General features: G+C 42.6%; 1 protein-coding gene across 1 annotated transcript in view; it reads left to right on the top strand.

The window, feature by feature from the left end:
• ARHGAP31 (Rho GTPase activating protein 31) overlaps positions 1-26,469 on the top strand; it is a 110,035-nt gene that overhangs the window by 41,549 nt on the left and 42,017 nt on the right. Inside the window, exon 2 of the mRNA XM_072812421.1 lies at positions 25,265-25,367. Coding sequence (XP_072668522.1) covers positions 25,265-25,367 — 103 coding nt within the window. The remainder of the gene's footprint in view (positions 1-25,264; positions 25,368-26,469) is intronic.

The raw sequence follows: 26,469 nt of genomic DNA, 5'->3' as shown, positions 1-26,469 counted from the left end.
CTTTACAGATTTGCCATTCTTCTGCACACTTAATGTGAGTGAAATTATACAACATATGGCTTCTTGTTTCCGGCTTCTTGCACTTCACAAGATGTTTTCAAGGTCCGTCCATGTCATAGCATGCATCAGTACTTCTTTCCTTTTTGTTGCTGAATAATATTCCATTGTATGGGTGCAGAGAGTTTATTTATTTATTCAATGGCTAATAGACATTTGGGTTGTTTCTTCTTTTTGGCTATTATGAATAATGCTACTATGCACATTTATGTACAGGCTTTTGTGAAGATGTATGAGTTCATTTCTTTTGGGTGTATATACCTAGAAGTGGAATTGCTGGATCCCAGGGTAACTCATTTTAGCATTTTGAGGGACTGTGAGTTGGAATAACGTATATGCAAATATATTTAGTGTGTTAGTACATTTTTATTACTTATCCTTTCTATTTTTTTTTAAGATTTTACTCATTTATTAATGAGAGGCAGAGAGAGAGAGAGAGAGAGGCAGAGCCACAGGCAGAGGGAGAAGCAGGCTCCATTCAGGGAGTCCAATGTGGGACTTGATCCCAGGGTCCCAGGATCAAGCCCTGGGCCAAAGCCAGGCACTAAACCACTGAGCCACCCAGAGATCCCCTACTTACCCTTTCATAAACATTGTATTCTACCTGGATGTTGACTTAGTAACCTCCCATCTATACAGCCATCCCAACCCATGTGGACTCAACTATTGGTACTCAATTTAACAACCATTCATACTGGCTTGAATAGTTTGAACTCATTTCAGGTACAGTTTGTGTCTTAAACCCCTGTGGTGCTACATATCCTTGGATTTTACAATGGATATGACGTAATCATAGCACAATGCTTACAAACAGGGAGAAACAGAACATAAGTCATTATATGACCACTGGAGTTTTTTATTTGTGGTTAAGACTCTCAAGAGTGAAACAGTATAAACTGCAAGGTATAATTTTTTTTTATAAATCCAAATTTTAGTTCATACATGAAATATTTTACTGAATTTTATTATCTTTAAGATACAATTTTATGGAGCATCTGGGTGGCTCAGCCGGTTAAGTGTCTGCCTTTAGCTCAGGTCATGATCCCAGAGTCCCAGGATCATGCCCCACATTGGGCTCCCTGCTCAGCAGGGAGTCTGCTTCTCTCGCTCCCTCTGTTGTTCTCCACCCCCCAATATGTGCTCTCTGGCTCTCGCTCTCCCTCTGTCAAATAAATAAATAAAATCTTAAATATATATATAATTTTATTTTTCCTTGTTAAGTAGATTGATTTAAAACTAAAGAACAAAATGAAATAATAACTATTATTATACTACTACTTATTATATGCTAATTATTAAAAATAATTTCATTATAAAAGGAAGGTGGTATTAAAAATGATCTGCTGTGGATGTCAGATTATTTTTATTGATCTGACACTAGCCAGGGTACTATATACGAACATATATGCAAGATGACCAGGTTATTTAGGGAATGTTTCTTGCATAGAGTAAGCCTGAGTTGGCAGGAAAAAATGGAAACAGATTAGTCTGGCAGTGTGGAAGGAATTCTTGGCTAAGTTATAGGAATAGGAAAAGGTACAGTCATGAATTACGTGGGTATGTCAAGAATGAATGAAAAGTGGAAGTTTGGAGAGTTTGCAGAAGAGGGTAGACTTGGGTTTGGGTCTAGAGTAGAAAGCCATTTGAAACTCCCAAACAAAAACTTTGTGGAAGAGGGTTTGGGGTTCATTATTTTGGCAGCAATATGCAAGATGAATGGGCACAGCAGAAGACCACGATTCAAAGTTGAGTTACAAGGTTGGTCAAGTAATTGTGACATGAGCTAATGACATCCATTCTCCTTTGGGTGGTAGTTACAGGAATGGAGAAGGAACAAATCAAAAAGATCTTATAAACTCAACATAGGAAAGATGAGAATTTCCCACTACATTGTCCTACAGGCTTAATGCAGTTCTCAAAATCCCCACAAGGTTTTTTGTAGACCTAGGCAAGCTTATATTAAAGCTTAGATGGAAAGGCACAGGCCTTAAAATAGCTAGAACAAACTTGAAAAAGAAGAAGAAAATGGGAAGAATCACTCTACCCAATATTAAAGCCTAACACATAGCTACAATGTGAAGGCAGTGTAGCATTGGCAGAGGGGTGGACACATAGAGCAACGGGACAGAATAGAAAACCCAGTAGTAGCCCCAGGCAAGTACACCCCAACTGATTTTTGACCAAGGTGCAAAAGCAATGCAACAATCCTTTAGACAGGATAACCTTTAAAAAAAAAAATGGTACTGGAGCAACTAGATATCCACAGGCCAAAAAATGAACCTAGACCCAAACTTTATACAAAAGTTAACTCAAGGGGCTCCTGGGTGGCACAGTCAATTAAATGTCCAACTCTTGGTTTCAGCTTAGCTCGTGATCTCAAGGTCATGAGGTTGAGCCCCTCATGGCCTCTGCACTCAGCACAGAGTCTGCTTAAGACTTTCTCCCTTTCAAAAAAAAAAAAAGACTTTCTCCCTTTCCCTCTGCCCCTGCCCCCCTCAAATCAATAAACAAATTAATTAATTTTTAAAAAGTTAACTCAAAATGGATCATGGACTTAAATGTAAAATGCAAAACTGTAAAACTTCTAGAAAATAAATAAAATCTGTGGGACCTGGGACTAGGAAAGAGTCCTTAGACATGACAACAAAAACATGATCCATAAAAGGAAAAATTGATTAACTAGACCTCATCAAAATTTAAAACTTTCGCTCAGCAAAAGACTCTGGTTACAAGGTAAATAAGCTACAGAAGAGGAGAAAAAATTTGCAAACCACATTTGACAAAGGACTTTCAAACTTTAGCAGTAAAAAAAACCCTCCCAAAACCAAAATCACCAACAACAAACAATCCAATTAGAAAATGGGCCAAAGACATGAGCAGGCATTTTACTGAAGAGGATATACAGATGGATAAACACATGAAAAGATGTTCATCATCATTAGCCACTGGAGAAATGCAAATTAAAACCACAGTGAGATACTCGTCATGCAGTCATTTCTAATTTTGCTGAGCCACACATTTATGGCATACACTGAGGATCTGGCATAGAGAAATTAATAAGTCAGCCAGCAAAAGAGCTTAGCTGTCCCCAGTAGCCATCTCCTAAGGTAATTCGTTCTCTTCTCACTTTATAATATAAGTTAAATACTCTAGTGGCATCCCCAAATTGGTAGATCCACAAAGGTCTCCAGAGGTATCTCCCAAATGCCGTATATAATTCCAGTAGGATTTAGTGACTAAGTAGATATAGGAGTAGCTCTAATGTCTATGAAAATTGACACCATGGGCAGCCTGGGTGGCTCAGCGGTTTAGCGCCACCTTCAGCCCAGGGCGTGATCCTGGAGACCCGGGATCGAGTCCCACGTCAGGTGTCAGGTTCCCTGCATGGAGCCTGCTTCTCCTTCTGTCTGTGTCTCTGCCTCTCTCTCTCTCTCTCTCTCTGTCTCTCATGAATGAATAAATAAAATTAAGACAAAAAAAGAAAAGAAAAAATTGGCACCAGTTAGCCCTATCAGCAGCTGAAGAGCAGCGCTTAAGTGAGGTGGACAGCACCTAGGCCACTCTAGCTGTGCGATGTGACAGGGGACCCCTTTCTTTGAGATTCACTTGTCTCCTCTGGAAATGAGAATGATAATTCTTACATTAGAGGATCAGATTGAAACCCATGGATTTGAGGTACTCAGCCTAGTTCTCAGTGTGGATGTGGATATTGTTTCTACACATGGCCAAGGCCACAGTCTCCAGGAGGAGTTTATGTGACTTTCTGGAGCAGTTTAATTTTGTTGACCATATGGCCAAGAATATCTGAGACAATTCCATATTTATTATTCCTCCCTGTTCCTCTCTTAAGTATTCTTATGTTTGTCCAAGCACATATCTTGATTAAAAAACCCATCGCTGATATTATATAACCACCAGAAATCTGTGTGCAAGACATTCCTGCTACCTCTCAGGGGTCTTCCAGATGTCTTCTCACTTTCTGACACAGACTTAGGAGTTCTGGGCACTCCTGGAATGTTGATCTAAACCATTCCAGACTGCATATCACAGCTTGTACCCAACCAGGTCCCCACCGCTTTTTTCTTAAGATAGTGATTATTTTACTTTTTCATATTCATTGTTATATTCCTCAAAGTAAGGTCCCTCTGTGTTTCACAGCCTGATGTCCTATGACCCAGTGTGTGTGTGCGTGTGTGTGTGCGTGTAACAGAACGTGTGCTATAAATGTATGTGCTTTGAAAAAGCAATTCTATCCTAGGCCAGCAGCTTCAAGGACTTTTCTGTTAATAAGCCCTGCATCCTCATCCAACTCTAGCAGTGCTCTGCTAAAAACAGACTGAGGTCATTCATGTGTAAATGGAAACACACCAAGAAAAAAATTAATACCAAATGTACATCAAGATCAAAAGAAAAAATAAATTTCTCAATGGAATACTCAGAGCTTTGCAGAGACCATTGGTTACTGCTGGTTCACATAAAATTGAAGGTCAGAGCATGTTTTAGTAAAGTTCTTTAAAAGGCAGGGACCAGCCAGAGGCTATGATTTGAGTATCCCACAAGGATGATTTCCCCAAAAGCCAGCTGAATCCTGAATTACACAGGGAATATGTTCCCCCAAAACACTATAATAAATGTAAAATATAACTAGCAGTGTCAAAATCCATGGAACCCAGGACCTATAACCAAAATATTTTCATTTAAAAACAAATACACAAAAGATTGCAATGGTATTAACAGCCATGAAATATTTGATCACAAATTATACTTTGATGAGTTTCCAAAATCAAAAATATGTTAAATACATCATGACAAATCGCTCTGCTGAGCGTCGTCTCGGGAGTCTATAGAGGCAACTGTGGTTCCTCAGGGCTAGATACATTGATTTAAATATTCAGTCGTGCACTCATTCAGCAAATAGTGTTGCTCATTGAGCACCGAGTAGGTACTCGGGTGAATTCTGAAAGAGGAGCAGAGTAGGAGGTTCAAGAGTGGGATTTGGAGTCGGAGAGACTCAGCTTAGATCCTGGCTCTACCACTTGCAAACCGAGTGGTGTTCAGCAAGGGAGTAAACTCTTAGCCTCTGATTTCTCACCTGTAAAATGACGAGACTTATATTTGCCTTGCTGGTATGGATTGAATGAAGTAATACATATGAGATACTTAACCCAGCCCCTGGCACACAGTAAAGGTTTTAGGGGAAAGAAGGAGAGGGGGAGATGATACTCCAAACATTTATACCTCCTAAACTCAGAGATACCCTGGTTTCTTGTTCCCTCCTTTTCTGAAAGAATGCTGCCAAGATACCCCCACCCACCCACACGTTCATGCAATCAAAAATATGCTTGGGAACCCAGAAGAAGGGCCCCCAGGAGGTAGGAACATGCAGAGACAGCTTAGAAGACATAGGAAGAGAAACCCTGATTAGATATCAAGACCGCCTTTATCCTTGCTGTCCCCTTTCTCCCAGAGACCAGCTGGGGAAATAGCTTTCCCTTACTCTACAGGGAGGAGAGCCCATGGGCACTTGCGGACATCCAGAGTCCTTTGACCAGTGTGAATTGTGGCTCCCCAGTACATCCTCGCCTGCTGCCTCCCACTCCTTTCTCAGGTCCTCCTCCTGTGGGAGTGAGCTCACCTGTGAGTGGTGTCTCAGATTGGCCCAGCGTTGGCTAATAGTCACATAGGAGATGGTGGCAGTGGCTCTGTGACTGTGAGGCTTGATGGGAACACTGCTGCGGGGCGGGCAGCAGCCAAAAGTGGGAGATGGACTCAGCTATAAGGTTACCATAGTTAGCAAATAAAAATACAACACACTCAACTGAATTTGAATTTCAGGTAAACAATAAATCGTGTTTTTAATATAGGTCTCATGCAATATTGGAGACGTACTTACACTAAGAGTTATCTGTTGTTTATCTGAAATTCAGATTTAACTGGGTGTTCTGCAGTTTCTCTGGCAGCCCTACTCGGAAAGGGAATTAGGACAACATCTGCCATGTTCTTGTACTTCTGTCTGAGACCAGATGGGAAGCAGCCTCTCTGGACAAACCACCAACTTGCTATTCGGCAGGTTCACTCTGCTGTGGCTAAGACCTGTGGCCTGGCGCCTTTGAGTAGATTTTGAGTCAGAATCTCTGTGCAGGGCACAGTGCTGGGTGCAGGGAATTCAGGGAGGAGTCTTGGAGAAGGTCCCACTCACCCTAGAGGACCGAAGTCCAAAGGGACAGTAATCACAATGAAAGCAACAATGGCAATTGTTAATATTTATTGGGAGCTTACTGAGATGTCGTTTCAAGCACTTTGCAGATGATTTTATTTAAACCTCACAACTACCCTAGGAGGTAGATTTTATTATTGATTTCAGTTTATAAATAAGGAAATGGAACATTAAAAATAAGGTAACCAAGGATGTCTGGGTGGCTTGGTCAGTTAGGCATCCGACTCTGGATTCTGGCTCAGGTCATGATCTCAGGATTGTGATATCGAGCCCCACATGGGGCTATGTGCTGGCTGTGGCGCCTACTTAAGATTCTCTCTCTCTCCTTCTGCCCTTTCCCCCCTTAAAAAAAAAAAGTGAGGTAACCATATAATTTTTTTACCCAAATTGGGAAACATTTTTAAGTGAAAGGGATTACTATTTGTAATCATACAGAACAATAAGCATAAACTAGAACCAGCCAAGGACACCAGGATTATGGCATCGACTTCTAGGAAACATGCCCATGTCTCACTGGTAGAAAGGTGCAGTGGGAGGACTTGAACCCCAGTAGAGTGGCTTCAGAACTTATCCCCTTAACCAGGAACAGTAAAGGAGATTCATTTCAATGAATTCTTTCCCACTAGACTCAAATCCCTGTAGATGGGGCCTCTTGTGTTGCCTCCCATCCTGTCCTTGACACTAGCACCTACCACCCAAGCATGGAGTGGGTGCCAAAAAAATACTTAATTGACAGATGAATCTGGGAAACCTTCATGGAGAGGGTGGGACATGGGCATAGCTTGAATAATGGAGAGGATTAGGGCAGGGACTCCTTTCTCTTCCTTGATCTGTCCCTCTTCCCAGATAAGTGAGAGATGGCTATTACGTAAGCTAAGTGAATGATTCCAACCCAAAATGTTGGGACATGACCAAGATGAAGCCTGTGCTTGAGACTAAGTCATGAAGGGCTCCGTCAGCCTTTGCCCACCCCTTTCACGTGGTCACCCAGGTGCACACTGCCTCTCTTGGATCCCATGGATTGAGAGCTGGTCCCATCGCCTGGGTCCTGTGGCACCAGGGCTGCTCTGTCCTCCATGTAGAGCTGATCTTCTCAGTGAGTCCCCAGAGTCTCCCCGACGAGCTCAGGCCTGCCTTCCTCTGTGTTCCCACCAGAGCCCCTGCCCTGAGGCTACCCTCCCACACCCACACTCCAGCCACAGGCTGCTCTGAGAGGGCCTTGACAGCCTCCTACTCCCATCTCTCTTCAGGGAACTTAGAGACAATTCAATGCAAGCCTACATCCTCTTTAACCAGGAATCGGTCTTTAAAACAATAAATAAACCCCTCCTTCTTGCTGAGGATCAGCTACTCACTTTTTAAGAAGATAGAGCACATTTGAAGAAGAGGAGAGACAGCCTCTGGCAGCTGACTCCCTTTCCTCTCTCCAGAAAGATATCATTAAACCGGACCGACTCCTGCCTGACAGCTGAAAGGGCTCTTCCTGACATTTTTGTTCCACCCACAATTTAACTGCATGTAATTGAACTAACTAGACTCTAAGCTGAGGTCATGGGCAGGGTCTCATAAGTATAAGATACTTCTTTGAATCCCCAGAGTTTGGCACAGCATTTTACGTGTGGGGATTCCAGAGACACACTTAATTTGGTTTGACTGAGAAGGGTGTGCCTAAGCTTAAATATCATAAATTGCTTCTGGCAGTAAAGTGTTAGTTAGTCCAGGCCAGAGAGAGGCCTACCAGGTATTTAAACCCTAATCCTCAAAACTGAAAAGAGGAAATGCTACTCACTTTTCAGTACTCCTGCCCCCTTTCCTCAGGCTCTCTCCAATTCTAGATCTCTCTACCACTCTAGAGCTGAGTGACCTTGAATAGGTCTCCAGACTTTCTTGAGCCTTGCTTACCTGGCACCAAATCAAGGAGGTTCAACAAGAAGATTGTACAGTCCCTTGCGACTCTGACATTCCCAAATTCCAGGATGCTGGGTGCCTGAGAGGTGGAGAGTGGAAGTACGGAGTAAATGCTCGGGGGTGGGGATGGGGTGGCCAGAAAGGAGAAAATAAATACGGAGCTGGGAAGAAAAAAAGCACCTGAGACAGAGGTGCACTTTGCCTCTACTTTGGTCTTTAGCATCGTGCCATGTTCCCCATGACGTCCAGTTGACGCCTGCACCCGTGGGCCAACCTTTCCTTCCACTTGTTATTCCAGCAGTGCTCACTGCCCTCTTCCAGGTGCTCCTCGGGAATGGGTCAATTCCTGGACTGTCAGATGAGATCATGAGCAGGGTCTTGTAAGTTGAGTAAGATGGAATGGCTCCTCACAGAGTTTACAGAATAGATAAAAAGCAGTTGTTTAAAAACACAAAAACAGAACCACTCAATTAAGTATCAAGTGGACATCAGCTACTCTAAAACTGTGTAATAAGTACTCCCTCCTTTTGGGATCAGAGGTGGCTTCCCAGAGGAAGTGACCTGGAGGTGAGTCTCTCAGTGCCTGGATTTTTCCCAGAAGTTCTCTCCACCTCTTGATTCTCTTCCTCCCTATGATTGATCCTGATTCGTCTTTTAAAATAGCAATTTCTTGCCATTGTTTCCTTGACGGAAGCTTTACAGTGGCTTCCTTGTATGCAAATGTGAGTAGAGACTTAGTCTCCCTTTGGAGCCTCTTCTAGGCTTACACCCTGGCTGAGCTGCCGCCTTCTGGTGCCCAGAGTGCCCCCAGAGGCCTCCTTGACTCCCTCTCTGGCCCCCTCCAAGTACCCGAGAAACCCTTAGCGTTGAAAAGCTGCCTGTCCCTGGGCTCCCCTTGGATCAGATCCAGCACTTACATTTTCTATTGCAAATAGCAAACTGCAGAAAATTCCAGTTCTGAAGCCATTAAGGAAAAAGCAGAACAAAAGTTAGAAATTTAAAGCAAAAGAGATCTGTTTGATATCTAGCTCCTCGAACTCTAGAAATGAAGGTATCTAAGCGGTAAACTAGCATTTTCTTCACTAGTTGTCTACATCCTTTATATATTATGACGGCCTCCTCCTCTCAAAAGGTATCTAGAAATCTGACAGTAGTCGTTTGTGCCATCTTCGTTACAGAGCCTTAATCCTAGGTATACCCGCTGAAGATCACTTGTACAGACAGGGGTATAACCGTTCTGAGTGGGGAGAGGAGTGAGCACGTTCTGGTCATTGCAGTATCCTCTCTGAAGGAATGCTGGTTCCTTATAGAAGACGTTCAGAGAATAGGAGGTCATTTTTGAGCAGCAGAGACTTAAGATAAAAAGCTTGAATATCAGCATGCCTTGCTGTTTTAATAAACCACAGGTAGCTCCTAATTTTTGCCTGATTTTATGTGAAGGATAATACATTACCTACGAAGTGAAGGTGAAGTCTCTCTGCAGGAGCATATCTTTTGTTGGGATCCTCCTGATTCATAGAAAAAGTTGGAGAAGGGGAACGTGTTAGTCTCTGAAATATTCTACATCCTATGCCTCAACTGTGTTCCTTGGGACCACAAAACAGAAACTCCAGAAATCAGGATACCTTGATTTGCATCATAGGGTCATGTCCAGGGTTCTAGGCAATACAGCAGAGATTTGTGTCCAATTTGGGGCAATTTTTTCCATTTGAGATTACAGGAGAGTTGTGGGATGATGTATTTCAGTAGGAGGAAGGAGAAGGCAAAGGTATGAGCAGTGGTCTTTGGGGAACTTTGATGGGACTAGAGAAAGTGCTGGGGGAGGGACCAGAGAGACCCAGCTAGCCCTGCTGTGGACCTTGGTCTTTGCAAAAGAGAAACACAATCAGATCTGCATTTTCAAAATCTCTTTCTGGCAGCTGGCGGTGGGATGGCTTGAGTAGACTCTGATTCCTGAAAACCCCAACAATGTCATCCCTCTGCCACCTCCCCAATCCCTTCATGTTCAACTGCCCCGGGAGCTCCTCCCGAATTCTTTTAACAAAATTCTTAAAGAGCTCTCTCTTTCTGTAAGAGTAGTCTTGAGACTTTGCAGGGGAATCTCTTATACTTTCCTTAAGCTGCCAAGGGCTTTTGCAGGCTAGTGTCTGAGACCGTCCAGAGGCTGGTTTCCAGGCAGGCCTCCCTGCCTGTCTCCACCCATTGGGAATGAGCATGTCTTCAAGCCCAGGTCCTATGGTAAGTTCTGTGTATGTAGATGCCTGATGTAGAGACTTAGAGTTTGAACGCCGTAGAGATTTTAAGTGCTAAGAGAATGGGTGAGATTTGGTGATTTTTTTTCTTTTGCTCATCTATATCTTTATATGTGCAGTATTGGTATAATAATAAATTTTTAACAGTTAAATGGAATAAGTTTACTGAGCACCTAGTATTTGCAAGCACAGAACAAGCGCATGTAAGAAATTAGTTGCCCCAAAAGGGTTACATACTGCAGGGAAGTGCCCTTGTTTTCAGCAGGAAAGAGAGGCCTTGTAACAACAGGAAGCGCTGGGAGGCCGAGGAACCCAGGCTTCCAAGCAGAGCTGTTCTGGAAACAATGGCTGCCTGCAGTTCGGGAATATTGGGCAGGAAATGAAAGGATGCTGGGACAGGGGGTACAGCGAGGAGCTGATAAGCACTACCTGGCTGTTCTTCACATGGACCTAGAGGACCGGCGATGAAGTTGTTTTTTTCTAAATGCTCCTCATCTTTCATCAGCAAATTTGATTTTAGAAAAACACAGAAATGAAAAGAACCCATGGTGCCATAGGTCTGGAAACCATTAGGAAGCTGAGCCTCCCGGGAAACCAGAAGGTACAATAAGCAAGAGAAGGTATTTCTCACCCTCAGGGCAGGGTCACCTCAGGTGGGGCTGGGAGTGGGGTGGGGGTAGGAATCTTCAGATGGACTCCCACCCACCATTTAAAGCTGAGTCCTTGGGGGACTCTGGCATCTAATAACAAAAATATCATTGAGCTCATGGGAGTCCAGTTATACCAAAGGAGATACATGTAAACCTTCGGAGATTGAAGTTTATATTTATTTAACACAAATTTCCATTCATACGGGAAGGGCAAGGTCAGGAGTCATTCACACAAGTAAGAAGCCAACACAAAACTTACACAAACTAACGGTCTGCCCTGAAGACCTAGATACAAGCCTCCAGTAGGAGTCAAGTCCACCTTCTAGGTCTCTAGCCCAGCTTCCACCAGGAAGTTCATGTGTCGCAGGGTGTCCAACCTGGGGGGAACATTAGCAGTCATCTAGATCCAAAACTTGCTCCTGGGACAGATGAAGGTCTGAGGCTGGGAGTGGCTTTTTTTCTTTTTCCTGGAAGCCATACAGCTGATTCGTGTGGCTTTAACTGCTAAGTACGCAGCACCTAGTACCCGTGGGAAAATTCAAAAGGGGAACAGTTGCTCTCCTCAGAATTCTGCAAATCTGGTACCTGGGGTCAGGGCGAAAACTCAGCTTTCTTTACCTCATTGTTTTACATCCTTGTCCATCATCAGTTGCTCTTGGATAGGAAATCACCTCCGCTTCCTGCTGCTCTCTAGTCTTCCCCATGCCTGGGCTGTGCCTCAGTTTCCCTAGCTTGGAGGTTATGCTTGTAAAGTGTCCTGTAAAGTGCATGGTCTTTGGACTCGAAGAGGCTTGTAATTGCGTCCCAGCTTCGCCGCTAACTGTGGGACCATGGACAAATCATCCAACTCCACTGCACCTTCGCTGCCCAACTATGAAATAGGAATAGGAATGCCGACACCTCAGAGTTGTGGGAGTTAAATGAAATAATGATCATTAAGCATGACACCCCACAGAGCATTTGATCAGTGCCTCCCATGACCATCCACTAGGCATGCAAAAAAAAAAAAAAGTGGCCCAGACACACTCAGCTGAGAAAAAAAGTGAGTGACATTGTCCTCATTCTTAAGATGATTGGTGTTAGTGAAGCATACTATTCAAGAAGCAGGTTTATTTTCCCTGTTTATCTCTAGTTAACCTGCTCAGCTCCCATCCCTGCTCAACTCCCCTCCTGGGACTCTTCCTGGAGGCAGATGCGGTCAGTCTGTGTTATCAAGGCCGAGCCTCTACCCGCAGCATCCCGAGAGGCAAGAAAGGCAAGAAAGGGAGGGGCTGCTGGTCCAGGAAATAAAACCTTGAACAGGTGACCAAAGCTGGCTGTGGTCTTCATGCAGTTAAATTGAGGATTTAAGTGATTTATTGGCAATGAAAAGGAAATGGATGCTCACAAGCTGAGCCTGGGTGTATGCTGGGGCGTGACTGGAAGGTCAGCCCCGTGGAGTGAGTGATGCCTGCCCCACGGGTACCCTGAGAACAAAGTCAGACAGTAAGAAGGATGAGCATATAAAAAGTCTGGGACACCTGGTGGCTCAGTGGTTGAGCGTCTGCCTTCTGCTCAGGTTGTGATCCTGGGGCCCTGGGATCCAGTCCCACATCGGCCTCCCCGCAGGGAGCCTGCTTCTGTCTCTGCCTCTCTCTCTGGGTATCTCATGAATAAATAAAATCTTTAAAAAAAAGAAAAGAAAAAGGTCTACAAATGACACAGAGCCCAGAGGCCTCCATTGCCAGCCACAGGACAGCCACAGCCTTCTGTGCTGTTCCCGTGTACAGGGTGACCCGGGCCTGCTAAGCCCCAGCCGCCGAGGAGCTCCTGGGAGGTTTGCTGTCCCTGTGAGCAACCCCATCCCGTCCCCCCCCTTTTCTCTCCTCAGCACCATCCTTCCTCGGGGCCACAGCGGCCTCCGTCCTCTACCCCGCTGGCCACCCCCTCCAAGGCTGTTTCCACTTGCCCACTAGATATTTAACTGTCCTCAACCAGCCTTTCTTTCTTTCTTTTTTTTTTTTTAATTTATTCATGAGACACACAGAGAGAGGCAGAGACACAGGCAGAGGGAGAAGCAGGCTCCATGCAGGGAGCCAGACGTGGGACTCTGGGACTCGATCCTAGGACTCTGGGATCATGACCTGGGGTCATGAAGGCAGATGCTCAACCGCTGAGCCACTCAGGGGCCCCCCAGCCTATTACCTGTGAGTCAGAAAGGCACTTTCCTTTCTTAGAGAAATTTCAGGAATGAGCTAGAAAACAGTGAGCCTTCTCCCCTTCTCTTTCATTCTCAGCAAAGTATCAGAGGTCCTCTACATTTAACCTTCATTTTTTTTTCTTTTTGGAGCAGCAGGCTTGGGGTAGGTCTTTTCCCTCACAGTATCTCCTCTCCCCGCCCAACTTTCTCAAAGGACTGTTCCCTTGCCAGGAAGAATTTGAGGGTAAGCCCTGATGAGGCAGCTGAGAGTCTGGTCCCAGGGCTGCCAGGCTTGGACATCACCCTATTGGCAACAGGGAGCCACCGAATGTTCCAGAGTAGGCTAGCTTTATCATCAAGTTAGTGTTTTAGAAAGATTTGTCTGGCAGTGAAGATCAAGACAGAACAAAATCTTCCTGGGCTGTCATTAAAAACTCCCCCAGTTTACCTGAACGCTTCTCCGCCAGACTGGTCTAGTCAGCATTCCTGGAATTCACCACATCGTTTCTTGCTTTCCCACCTTGTTTATACCAGGTGGGAAGGTGGGAGGCATTTATTAAGTGCTTGTTATATGCCAGGCATTTAAGGAAGCGTCCTGTGTGTGTAGTGGTATATATTAGATACATAACATCATGTTGCGTCAGATCACGTCATAGCATCTCCCATCACCCCTCAAACCAGTGTGGACAGTTTGTACCGCATAGCCTAGATTGGTCCTTCTTTATCCACTTACGTCACAACATGTGAGCCCTTTGGGGCGAGGGTCCTGTCCCAGCATCCTCTAGTGTGGTCCCTCTGTACCGTGAGCACCTATAAATGCCCACAACCTCCTCTTTTTGTTCAACACCTCAAAGCCCTGCCTGACCTCTTGCACCACGCGTAGTCTCTTTAGGAGGACTTTGGTCACATTTTTTGGGCTTCTCTAGAGCCCTTGACATAGCCGGCTTGATATTTTTATACTGGCCAAGTTCCCTAATACCTCTGAGCTTTAGCTTCCTCATTTATAAAGCAGGGATAATAAATACCTTCCTCATACGGTGCTTGTGCGTCGGGTACAGATAATGGATGGAAGTGTAGAGCTCAGGGATCCGCACAAAGTAGGTGCGCAGTCATTTCCATTCCTTTCTTGTCTTTCTGAGGACAAAAGTCTTACTCAACCTTTGTGTCCTTTGGGCTAGACGGCTTCTCTATACTAAGGAGAATCCTTGCCACTGGGAAGGAGGGGGTGCATTGATGGCAGCTGGGGCGAGTCAGTGTATGCACCAGAGGGAGGATCCGGACTTCCCATTTCCACAAGAAACAGCTGACTTGACTTGGTATCTGAGATGGTGAACGTGGGAAGGGGAGGGGACCCCAAGATGCAGTCCGCCATCATGGGCCCAACTGTGGAACAGACCTGGTCCTTGGCCACACCAGGCCAGCAGGTTAGGCAAATACTTCTATTTAACAAGGAGTGATTATCTCAGTGGGGTCATTTCAACATCTAGAAATTGCCTCACTGACTTCAGAACGCCCTCTGGCTTCTTTAATGAATCTTGTTTTCCAAAAACCTGTGTCTTTTTCTTTCTTTCTTTCTTTCTTTCTCTCTTTCTTTCTTTCTTTCTTTCTTTCTTTCTTTCTTTCTTTCTTTCTTTTTTTTCTTTCCTTTCTTTCCTTTCTTTCTTCCTTTCTTCCTTTCTTCCTTTCTTCCTTTCTTCCTTCCTTCCTTTCTTTCTTTCTTTTCTTCTTTCTTTCTTTCTAAGATTTATTTATTTATTTATTCAGAGAGAGCGAAAGAGAGGCAGAGACACAGGCATCAGAGAAGCAGGCTGCACGCAGGGAGCCCGACGTGGGACTCGATCCCGGGTCTCCAGGATCACACCCCGGGCTGCAGGCGGCGCTAAACCGCTGCGCCACCAGGGCTGCCCAACCTGTGTCTTTCTTAAAAAAAAAAAAAAAAAAATTTATTTGTTCCAGATCTTCATTACAGAAAATTCAGAAAAGCAAAATTTAAAATATAGCAAAGCAAAAATTGGTTTCTAGCAACCAAAGGTAACTACTATTAACATTTTAGTGTGTATTATTTATTTTTATCATTTAAGATTTGGGGAAGGGTCATATAAAAGAGAGACCATCACTGTGTAGTCTTCATATTTGTTTCTTGCTTGTTTATACTACCAGGATTTTTTTTTTATTCTTTACACATTTTTTTTCTAGTTTTATTGAGATATAATTGGCATCACTGTGTGAGTTTAAAGTATACAGAATAACGGTTTGGCTTACATGTATTGTGAAATTGTAACAGCGTTTAGTTAGCATCCATCATCTCCTGTAGCTAGGATAAAAAGAGAAAGCAGAGAAAGAAAGATTTTTTTCCTCTGTGATGAGAACTCTCAGAATTTCCTCTCTTACCAACTTTCCTACAATGTCCTACAGCTGTGTTAACGAGGGTCATCATGCTGAAGGTTATATGCCTCGTAGTTATTTGTCTTGTAACTGGAAGTCTTTTGACTACCTATCTTATAGTTCTTCTCCCCCTACCTCCTACCTCTGTTAACTTCAATTCTGATCTCTTTCTCTGTGAGTTTTGTTTTGTTTTTAAGTTTCCACGGGTAAGTGGATCATACAGTAAACACCGTCCTCTGTGTCCTCTGTCTAACTTATTTCACTTAGCATCATGCTCTCTGGGTCTACCTGTGTTGTTGCCAATGGCAGGATTTCCTTCTTTCTTATGGCTGAGTAATATTCCCGTGTGTGTGTGTGTGTGTGTGTGTGTGTGTGTACAAGTCATTGACGGACACTTGGATTGTCTTCATGTCTTGGCTATTGTAAATAGTGCTACTCTGAACAGGCAGGTGCAGATATCTTTTTGAGTTAGTATTTTCCTTTCCCTTGGAAATATTTCCAGAAGTGGACTGGCTGGATCATATGGTAGTTCTATTTTTTTTTCACCCTCCATACTGTTTTCCATAGAGGCTATACCAATTTACAATCCCATCAACAGTTCACAAGTTTCTTTTTTCTCTGCATTCACACTAGAATTTATCTCTTCTCTTTTTCACGATGGCCATTCTAACAGGCATGAGGTGATACCTCATCGTGGTTTTGATTTGCATTTCCCTAATGATTAGTGATATTGCATATCTTTTCATATGGCTGTTGACCTTTTATATAGCTTCTTTGGAGAAATGTCTTTTTAGGTCTTCTTCCCATTTTTTAAATGAATTTTTTGGTGTTTTGTTTTTTAGTTTATTTTTGTTTTTGTTTTGTTTTTTTCTTTTGAGTTATTGAGTTCTTTGCATACTTTGGATATTAACCCCAATCAGATATATGCTTTGCAAATATTTTTTCCCATTCTCTAAGTTGTCTTTTCACTTGTTGATTATTGCTTTTGCTGTGCAGAAGCTTTTTTAAAAAAATATTTTATTTGTTTATTAGAGCGCACATGTGGGATGGTGGAGTGGCAGAGAGAGAGGGAGAAGGAGGCTCCCTGCTCCGCGCTCAATTCCTCAGCCCAATACGGGGCTTGATCCTAGGACCCTGGGATCATGACCTGAGCTAAAGGCAGATATTTAACTCACTGAGCCACCCAGGTGCTCCTACAGTGCAGAAGCTTTTTAGCTTTATGTAGTTCTACTTGTTTGTTTTTTATTTATGTTGTTTGTGCTTTATGTATCATCTCCAAAAACTCATTGCCAAGACCCATGTCAAGGAGCTTTTTCCCTATGTTTTCTTCTAAGAGTTTCAGATCTTATATTTAAACTTTATTCATTTCAAGTTAATTTTTGTAAGTAGTGTAAGATATGAGTCTGGTTTCATTCTTTCACAGGTAAATATATGATTTTACCAGCACCATTTATTGAAGAAACTGTCTTTTCTCTTTTAAGTGTCCTTGGCTCCCTTGTCAAATATTAGTTGATTGTATATACTTGGGTTTATTCTTGATTTTGTTCCATTGATCTATTCATCTGTTTCTATGCCAGCACCATACTGTTTTGGTTACTATAGCTTTATAGTATAGCTTAAAATCGGAAGTGTTTTTCATTTTTTAAAAATCAACATATATTGCCTTTGGAACTTTTTCAAGAAGAATTTTTTTTTAATATTTTATTTATTTATGAGAGAGAGAGAGAGAGAGAGAGGCAGAGACACAGGCAGAGGGAGAAGCAGGCTCCATGCACCAGGAGCCTGATGTGGGATTCGATCCCGGGTCTCCAGGATCGCGCCCTGGGCCAAAGGCAGGTGCCAAACCGCTGCGCCACCCAGGGATCCCAAGAAGAATTTTGAAATAGATATTAACCACGAGGTACTAAATGCCTAAGCCCTGCAGTGGTAGATTTTCAGACATTTGGGTGATAAAGGGCAATAACTGATCAGCTCTTCTCAAATACTATCTCCATACTTGGCCACCAACTCATGGTGGCAAGGCTTTTCCAGCATCCCCTCCCCCCCCACACACACACTGTAATACTATGAAAAAAACATGGACTTTGGAGTCAGTCACACCTGGCTTTGGAGCTCAACTCTGACATTTACTAGCTGCGTGATGTTGGGCAGTTTACCTAACCAATCAGAATCAAGTGTCACATTGTTAGGTGAGAATTCCACCTATTTCATCAATTGGCTATGATTATAGAATGGAGAATGCTGTTTTTTTTTTTTTTAACTTCTAATGCAATGCCTGATACACAATGAGTATGGAATCTAGATATCCATGGAGCATGGAAAACCCCATCTGGAGAAAAATGACCAATCACCTATTCAGCAAAATATCTTGAGTGCCTGTGGGGTTTTTTGTGTGTGGTTTTTTTTTTTTTAAGAGTTTTTATTTATTTATTTATGAAAGACACAGAAAGAGAGAGAGCGGCAGAGACATAGGCAGAGGGAGAAGCAGGCTCCCTGTGGGGAGCCTGATGTGGGACTCGATCCCAGGATGCTGGGATCATGACCTGAGCTGAAGGCAGATGCTCAACCACTGAGCCACCGAGGTGCCCTAGGTACCTGTGTTTTCAATGCTTTCTGGATGAATGAGACACAATATTGTCTTCAGTGCCCCCAAGGAGCTCACAACTCAGTGCTGGATAAGATCAGGCTTGCAGTAAATATTTGTTAAATTTCATTTTTTGTTGTTGTTAAATTTCATTTTTCATGAAAATCTTTTCTTACAGTGCAAAATTTAAAAGTATAAAAGAATATATGATGCAAAGTCTCCCTCTTACAGCCCTAGCCCACCCCCTCATTCCTTGTCCTGTAGGCGGCTAAACTAATGACTTCCTTATGTGTCCATGCATAAATATTTAATGCATATACAAATGAATTGCATGTCTATTCTTCTATTCTCTCCTTTTAAAAAACAGATGCTAGCATACTGTCATGCTTGTCTCCATCTTGTTCTTTTTGCTTGACAATATACCTTGGAGACCACTCTGTATCTGTACATGAAAGTTTTCTCATTCCTTTTAATAACTATATAGTATTTCATTATATGGATGTTCTATATTTATAAAGCGGCCTTCTATTGATGGACAATCTTGTGCTATTACAAAAATTGTTGCAATGAAGTAAGCTTACATATATGGAAATATCCTGGAATTGAGGTAATGAAAATGTTCTGAAATATGATGGTTGCTTAACTCTGTAATATACTCAAAACCACTTAACTATATGCTTTGAAAGGGTGAATTTCACAGCATTTGAATTATATCTGAATTTTTTAAGGATTCAAATTAAAAAAAAAAAACTTTCTTCCTAGGGAAACATGCCAAAGCCTGAATATTTTTAATTATTTTTCCTTAGAAAATTAAAAAGCAGTTAATTTGCCTTTTTAAAGAACAGGGAACATTATACTTTTTAAAATCAATACCATGCAGGTGTGCCGGAGTGGTTCAGTTCGTTGAACATCCTACTCTTTGTTTTGGCTCAGGTTGCGGTCTCAGGGTCATGAGATCAAGCCCTGGTCAGTTCCGTAGTCAGGACAGAGTCTGCTTGAGGTTCTGTCCTTCTGTCCCTCCTGCCCCTGTGCTCTCTTTCTCTCTCTCTCTCTCAAATAAATAAAATATTTTTAAAAAAATTTAAAAAAATCAATACCACACATTTTCAAACTTTTCTTTAACTCCACACTAGGCCAGGAGGAAGAGAGTAGAAAGAAGTTACAATAAGAGGAGGAAGAAGAACCAGAGGGGAAATCGTGGAGGACAGTGACCTCAAGGCAAGCTGAGACTCAAAGAGGGTTGAGGGGAGCCTGGGACAAAAAAGCTGGAGATGCAGGACAGAAAGAGTGGAACAGAAATAAAGAGTAGGAGCTAGCAGAGAGAAGTTTCCAGGAGCCACTGTGACAGCTCTTAGATTCACCGGGGGTGGAGGGGAGCTGGGAAGTTCTCAGCTGACAGCCAGGAATAATGGAAAAGTAATTGAAATCTTTATTCCATCTCAAGAAAAAAGTGCCATAGGGCCACCTCAGTCAGAGCATAGCAGTGCTGCTTAAAGACCTCACTCTCGGGGCACCTGGGTGGCTCAGTGGTTGAGCGGCTGCCTTTGGCTCAGGTCATGATCCTGGGGTCCTAGGATCCAGTCGGGCTCCCTGCAGGGAGCCTACTTCTCCCTCTGCCTGTGTCTCTGCCTCTCTCTCTGTGTCTCCCATGAATAAAAAAAAAAAAAAAAAAAGACCTTACTCTCTGCCCTATGCACAGTGGCACATTCTCAGAGACTTTTTTCTCTGTGCAGGGGCTTATCTCCCTTACTCTCTGACCTTCCTCCTGCAAGCATCAATTCTTCACTCACCCGTGGCCCCACCTCAGTCAAGATGATTAATATATCCTTCATTCCAGAAAATTTCCCTGACCACTTCCCAATTCCTACCTCCTGCCTCTCCCCTGCTTTCTCCTACTATAAATTAGTGGCATTTTCTAACATAAACGGAAGTGTACAGCATGTACTCTTTAATAGTCTGATGTCTCGCCCATATGCTAGCTATATTATTATTTATTATGGCTGAGTAGGATTTCATTGTGTGTATACAACATTAGACTTTATTTTTTAATTTATTTTTAAGATTTTATTTATTCATTCGTGAGAGACACACAGAGAGGGGCAGAGACACAGGCAGAGGGAGAAGCAGGTCCCTGCAAGGAGTCCAGTGTGGGACTCAATCCCAGGATGCCAGGATCATGACCTGAGCGGAAGGCAGATGCTTAACCACTGAGCTACCCAGGGGCCCCTATTTAAAAAAAAAAAAATTTTTTTTTAAATTTATTTGAGAGAGAGAGAGAAAGCAGAGCAAGGGGAGGGAGGGGCAGAGGGAGAAGCAGCAGACTCCCCACTGAGCAGGGAGCCCAATGACCTGAGGCTCCATCCCAGGACCCCAAGATCATGACCTGAGCCAAAGGCAGCCGCTTAACCTACTGAGCCACCAAGGTGCCTCTAGACTTCACTTTAAAGATTAGGAATGCAGGACTCAGAGAGGGATGATATCTGATTAGTAGAAGACCTTAACAAAAATCCAGAACAGGGAGGAAAGAGGATCATGTTTTCCTAAAACCCAAATGCAATTTGCACTATGAAATCACATGGCTGCCACAACCACATAAGTAACCAAGTAAAACTGTGCTTGTTCCAATCTCTATGTCCAGATCTGATCAGGTCCTGGCTACAAAGGGAAGTGGGGCAGTTTAGCAGACATTACTTTTGGGGGGACTCAGAGAAATGAATCAACAGAGAAATGATTACACTAAACCCTTGGAGAGGTGAGGAATTGAGGGAAGAAGTGCCCCCACATTATTTTATAAGTAATAAAATGTCTTTTAGTTGCACCAGTTTGGATCAAACGAGCCACAGGACTTTAAAATGTGTCAACTGGAAAGCATAAATCCAAGGCAGAGTATTTCTTTTCCATCAGAATACTTCAAGATTTATTTTGTGCTCAAGATTAAAATTTAACATTCAAGATTGTCGATCCAGGAAAAATAAAACAAAAAAGGGTCATTGAGAACCTTCAGCACAACAGTTCAAAGAACTTAGAACATTATATCACAATCAGCAACGGTGTGTACCTCTGTAGGAGGGGACTTCAGGTGCTTTGAGTCCATGATAAATCTGCAGAACCAGCTCTGTGACTGACCTCTAACATCACCCATGCCCGAGTTGACAGTGAAAGCTTTCTTTCCATCTATCACTGTTTAGCTGTTTTGTGTCAAACTTCTACCCTGCCCAGAATCCTAGGTTGTCCCCAGTTTGATTGGACCTCAGGTATAACAGTCTAAAGAAATCTGAGACTTTGAGACTAAACTCCTAGTAGCCCGAGCAGCATCACTCATGCACCAGTATTACCATTAGACCCTTGCTACCCTGAGTGTGGGAAGCAGGAGGGCAGTGTTCCTATCATTTGGGAATTTCTTAAAAATGCAAATTCTTGACACTCCTCCCCTGTTAGAACGCACATGTTAACAAGATCCCAGCAATTTGTGTCACATTAAAGTAGGAGACGCCCGTGTCTTGTCTAATGGTTCTTCAACCTCAGCACGCCTCAGAATTTCCTGGAGGCAGCTGCTGCTTGAATACCTGACCTGAGGGCCACAGTCGGAAAACCACTGCTCTGGCTCTAGAACTGGATGATTACAGAGTTTAAGTGGATCCTTTCCCATTTGCCGAGTTTGATGGAGAATCCCTACATCTTCCAACTCAGCCTACGACCAGAATCCAGGAAAGCTAACACTCCTCAGGGACTAGGACCATGGCCTCCTCCCCTGAGTTGTTTTAATATTGCCTCTTGTTTAAACAGAGCTGTGGACAAAAGGTTCTAGGGCCTCTGTATCAAAGCCAGAATAAATTTACGGCAGAGGCCCCATCCGGGAATGTGTTTTCTCCACCTTTAAACCAAACAGACCTGAGGAGTTACAGCTAAGAGCTATGGTGCTGGGAGGGCCCTACCTGAGAATGGGATAGGATGGGTGGGTGACCCTGCACCACCCCTTATGTAGAGTGTTTTATAAAAGCCTTTCAAGTCCAGGGCTTTTGTTGTGAGTCCTTCTTGGGAATGCTCAGAGCTCTTGAGTCCACTTGCGCCCTGCCTGGCACGATAGCCATACACCTCTGTACGAGCACACGCTGTGGAACACACCAAGGCCAACCATAGCCCTGGGACTCTAACTCAAAATCTGTACACTGTTGAATCCTGCTGCCTTTGTGTTATGAAGACATACCTCAATACATAGAAAAGAGACTTTAGACAAGCAAAATTATCTTCAAACAGAAATATTTAACCAGGGGCACCTGGGTGGCTCAGTCAGTTAAGCGTCTGCCTTTATCTCAAGTCATGATCCCAGGGTCCTGGGATTGAGCCCCATGTTGGGCTCCCTGCTCTATGGGAGCCTGCTTCTCCCTCTCTTCCCCATTCGTGCTCTCTCTTGCTATATCTGTGTGTGTATGTGTGTGTGTGTGTCAAATAAATAAAATCTAAAAAAATAAAATAAAATAAAATTTAACCAAAGAAGGACACAAAAGCCATTCCAAATAGTAGAGATGAGTGTCAACTCGTAAGAGGTTGATTCGCTCTACCCTAATCACCCATTGGATGAGAGGAGGCAGATTATTTTCACTAAGATTACATCTCACAAATTATGAACTTATATCACAAATAGGCTTCAAGTAGAAATAATAACTGTCATTTTAGAATGCTTAGTATATATCAGGATCTGTGCTAAATGTTTACAGGTATTAATTCAATCCAAAAATATGAGGTTAAAAAAAATATGAGGTTAATATCACTATTATCCTCATTTTATAGATGTAGAAACTGAAAAACAGAATTATTACATATGTATTTTGCCTGAAGTTATGAAGGCAGTTTGATATCTAAACCTGTGTTCTCAATCATAGACCAAATGTGGCAGGCAGGTTCCAAAAACAACAGCTTGGTGCGGTAGGGAAAGAGTTGGGCCATTATTGTGCATGATAGGGGTTAAAGAAAACAAAGACAAAAAAAAAAAAAAACCCAAAACAATTTTTTTAACCACTGGAACTCTCTTTGCCTCCTTATTTATTTATTTATTTATTTATTTATTTATTTATTACTTAGAGGCATGGGGTGAGAGACAAAAATCTCATGAGGAACACTATTTCATAAGACTGATCAAAGGATAGCTCTTCTGGTGAAAGCCAGGCAGGGGCCCTGGACCCCTTCCCACCCTCACAGCCCCTTCTCCACCACACTCTGCTCCCACCCTGTATTCACTCATAGTGAGTGGTTCCACCTTGTTAGTCGCTGGTCTCAATATTTCCAGTCCCGAGTCCATTCCCGGCCCTCTTCCCACCTGGGATAACTAAGAAGTCCTTCCCCATTTCCAGTCATGAAAGATCAGGGCAAAATGGATCTGTCCATGGATGTGTCCTGGAGAGGAATGGTCCTGGGGGTGCACGGCCTTTGAAAGATGGATGGAATACTTTAAGTAGGACAAATTTTACTGAGCATCCAAAATTATAGTTAGTGGTTGAAAGAAATGGTGGGAAATGTTTAGAAAATATTGTAATAGGGACTCCAGGAAGAGTGTTGAGTCTGAGTACTTGGTGTCTATTTATGTAAAAATCCAGCCCAACTTGCAATTGTGTGCAGGCATGATTGTATACATTAAGTGTTAATGGATTGGTGTTACTCTAAACCCAAGTCATTAATGGATTGGATATATTTTGGGGGGAGGGAGCACAGTGCTAACCCAAGCACTAGTTCATGGAGTTCCTACACCCCACCCCCTCCACAACTGAAGATTTCAGTGCCCGAGGCTTGGGCAGCTCCATAAAAAAAACTACCATCCACAGCACTCTCGTGAAGGGACCTCAGGTGGATCACTCCAGGGACCAAAGTGGCAAGTGACTTGCTGCTTTCTCCATGCCATCCCAAAAGGCCTGTAGCTGCCATTCTGTGTCACTCAGCTGGCTGGGCCAATCAGGGTCAGTCTTGAGGAGAGGCTAGCATATCCAGACTTTTCTACTTGGGCATTGAGCTTCTGGAGTGGCAGGAATTCAAAAGGCCATATTGGTCCCTTTTATGTAGTCTGGTCAATCAATGACTGGTTGGACCCCTTTAGTGATCTTGGCGGAGGATGGTTCTCACCTTCTAAAAAAAGCCCTTTAGGGACGCCTGGGTGGCTCAGCTGTTGAGCATCTGCCTTTGGCTCAGGGTGTGATCCCTGGGTCCCCCGCGTTGGGCTCCTTGTAGGGAGCCTGCTTCTCCCTCTGCCTATGTCTCTGCCTCTCTCTCTGTGTCTCTCATGAATAAATAAACAAAATCTTAAAAAATAAAATAAAATAAAAATTAAAAAAATTTTAAAACTCTTTGACCTTTTAATCACCTTTAACATCCTGGTAGACATTTTCAGTCTCTTTTCCTTCACAATGTATATTTGAATTTGTGCCTTGTTTTTCTTGTACCTACTTATAAGCATTTTCCCATGTGTTAATTACTTTTCATAAGCAACAAATAATCTTGAGTGAGGTAAGTAAATTTATCTGCACACTTGGTTTCTTCATGTGTACAATAGGCAATTGTATGGTGCAACAGCCACCTGGAAGGTTTTTAAAACACAGATTGCTGGGCCCCACCTCCAGAATTTCTGCTTCAGTGGGTCTGGAGTGGGGCCTGGGAATTTGCACACCCAACAAGTTCGCTGCAGATGCTGATGCTGCCAGTCAGAAGACCACACTTGCAGAACCAGTGAAATGAGGAGATTGAGTTGTGGGATTTCCAAGGTCACTGCTGGTTTCAAAATCTAAGTGTTTGCATATTTTTCAAATTCTTTAAGAAAACTCAACCAACTCTTAAAACACATGACTTTTCTAAACTCTAACAAAACCTCATGATTTTTTTTAAATACAAAAGAAGATCGTCTACCTTTTAAAAGTAATTGCTTCCACTTGCAACTCGTACGCATTCCATACTTGCTTCCCCTTGAAGTTACCTGGATTTTTAAAAGGATATCTTTAAAGGACAATTAGACTTCTATCTAATACTTTATTTTTTTTCTTTACATAGTTCCATACGTATTGAAGAGCTGTGCGGAATTTATAGAGACTCACGGCATCGTGGATGGAATTTATCGGCTTTCGGGAGTCACCTCAAATATACAAAGGCTAAGGTAAGCTAGAAGATAATAGCTCCCCAAAGAATTCTCCCATGATCCTTCTTCTGTCCATACCTCTGTCTGCCAAGGTTGGGAGTACCAAAAACCCAAAGCAGTTGTGGGAAGGGTAGCAGAGCAGAAGATCAAGTGTGATGTTTTCAGATGTCGAGCTGTTCTTAATCTAATCAGGAAATCCTCTAGTCTGATGTAATTCTTTCCAACAAAAGCTCCTGAGAGGGTTTTTAATCTGCTTTTTTGTCTTGTGCCAGGTTTATCCTTCTTAGGTGGATTCGGTTGAACTCAAATGATTTAAATCGCAAGTTAGGATAACATCATTTGTTATCATTCACTTGCCTACCCAGAGCTCAGTTAGATCCTGGTTACACGGTGTTCAGAACTTGAAGACGATATTAGTTTTTCTGTTGGCACACACTCAACATTTGGTTTTTCAGTTGGTCGGGAAATCAAAAATCTGCATGATTGTGCATTTCTCTCGTTGAGGCCGAGATCTGGAAAATTAGGGATAGTTGAACTATTTCCAATTCTATAGGTTTATCCTAAACAATTCTAAAATATATCCTAGAGCTTTTTGGAAGAAATATCTATCACATTAAATTAAGAGTACAATAGCCTTCACACAAAACACAGATATGTATGTGCATGTTTTATATGTATTACATATATATATATATATATATATATATATACACACACACACAATAAAAGAAGTAGATATATAGTACATATAGAATGTTTTATCAGGTGTTATTTGTGTGTATTTATTATACATTTAGTTATAAGTGTAGACTTTTAAAACAACAAAAACAAAGAAATAATCAATTAAAAATTTAAAAATAATAAATGATAAATAAAAATAAATAAATAAAACAATAAAAACATTCATGTTACCAGATTAATCCATTAAATTTAATAGTTGGTATAGTTAATTCATCTTCTTCTTCCTCTGATTTGATTTTCTGCCCCTCCCCCTCATTTCACAATTGTAATGACATTATACCAAAGGAATAGTCTTTTTTTTTTTTTAATTTTTATTTATTTATGATAGTCACAGAGAGAGAAAGAGAGAGAGGCAAAGACATAGGCAGAGGGAGAAGCA

The sequence above is a fragment of the Canis lupus genome, chromosome 35 (assembly GCF_048164855.1).
Source record: "Canis lupus baileyi chromosome 35, mCanLup2.hap1, whole genome shotgun sequence".
In the NCBI taxonomy this organism is placed as follows: Eukaryota; Metazoa; Chordata; class Mammalia; order Carnivora; family Canidae; genus Canis; species Canis lupus.
The sequence above is the reverse complement of the archived record's forward strand: the minus strand, read 5'-3'. Positions and strand labels throughout refer to the sequence as shown.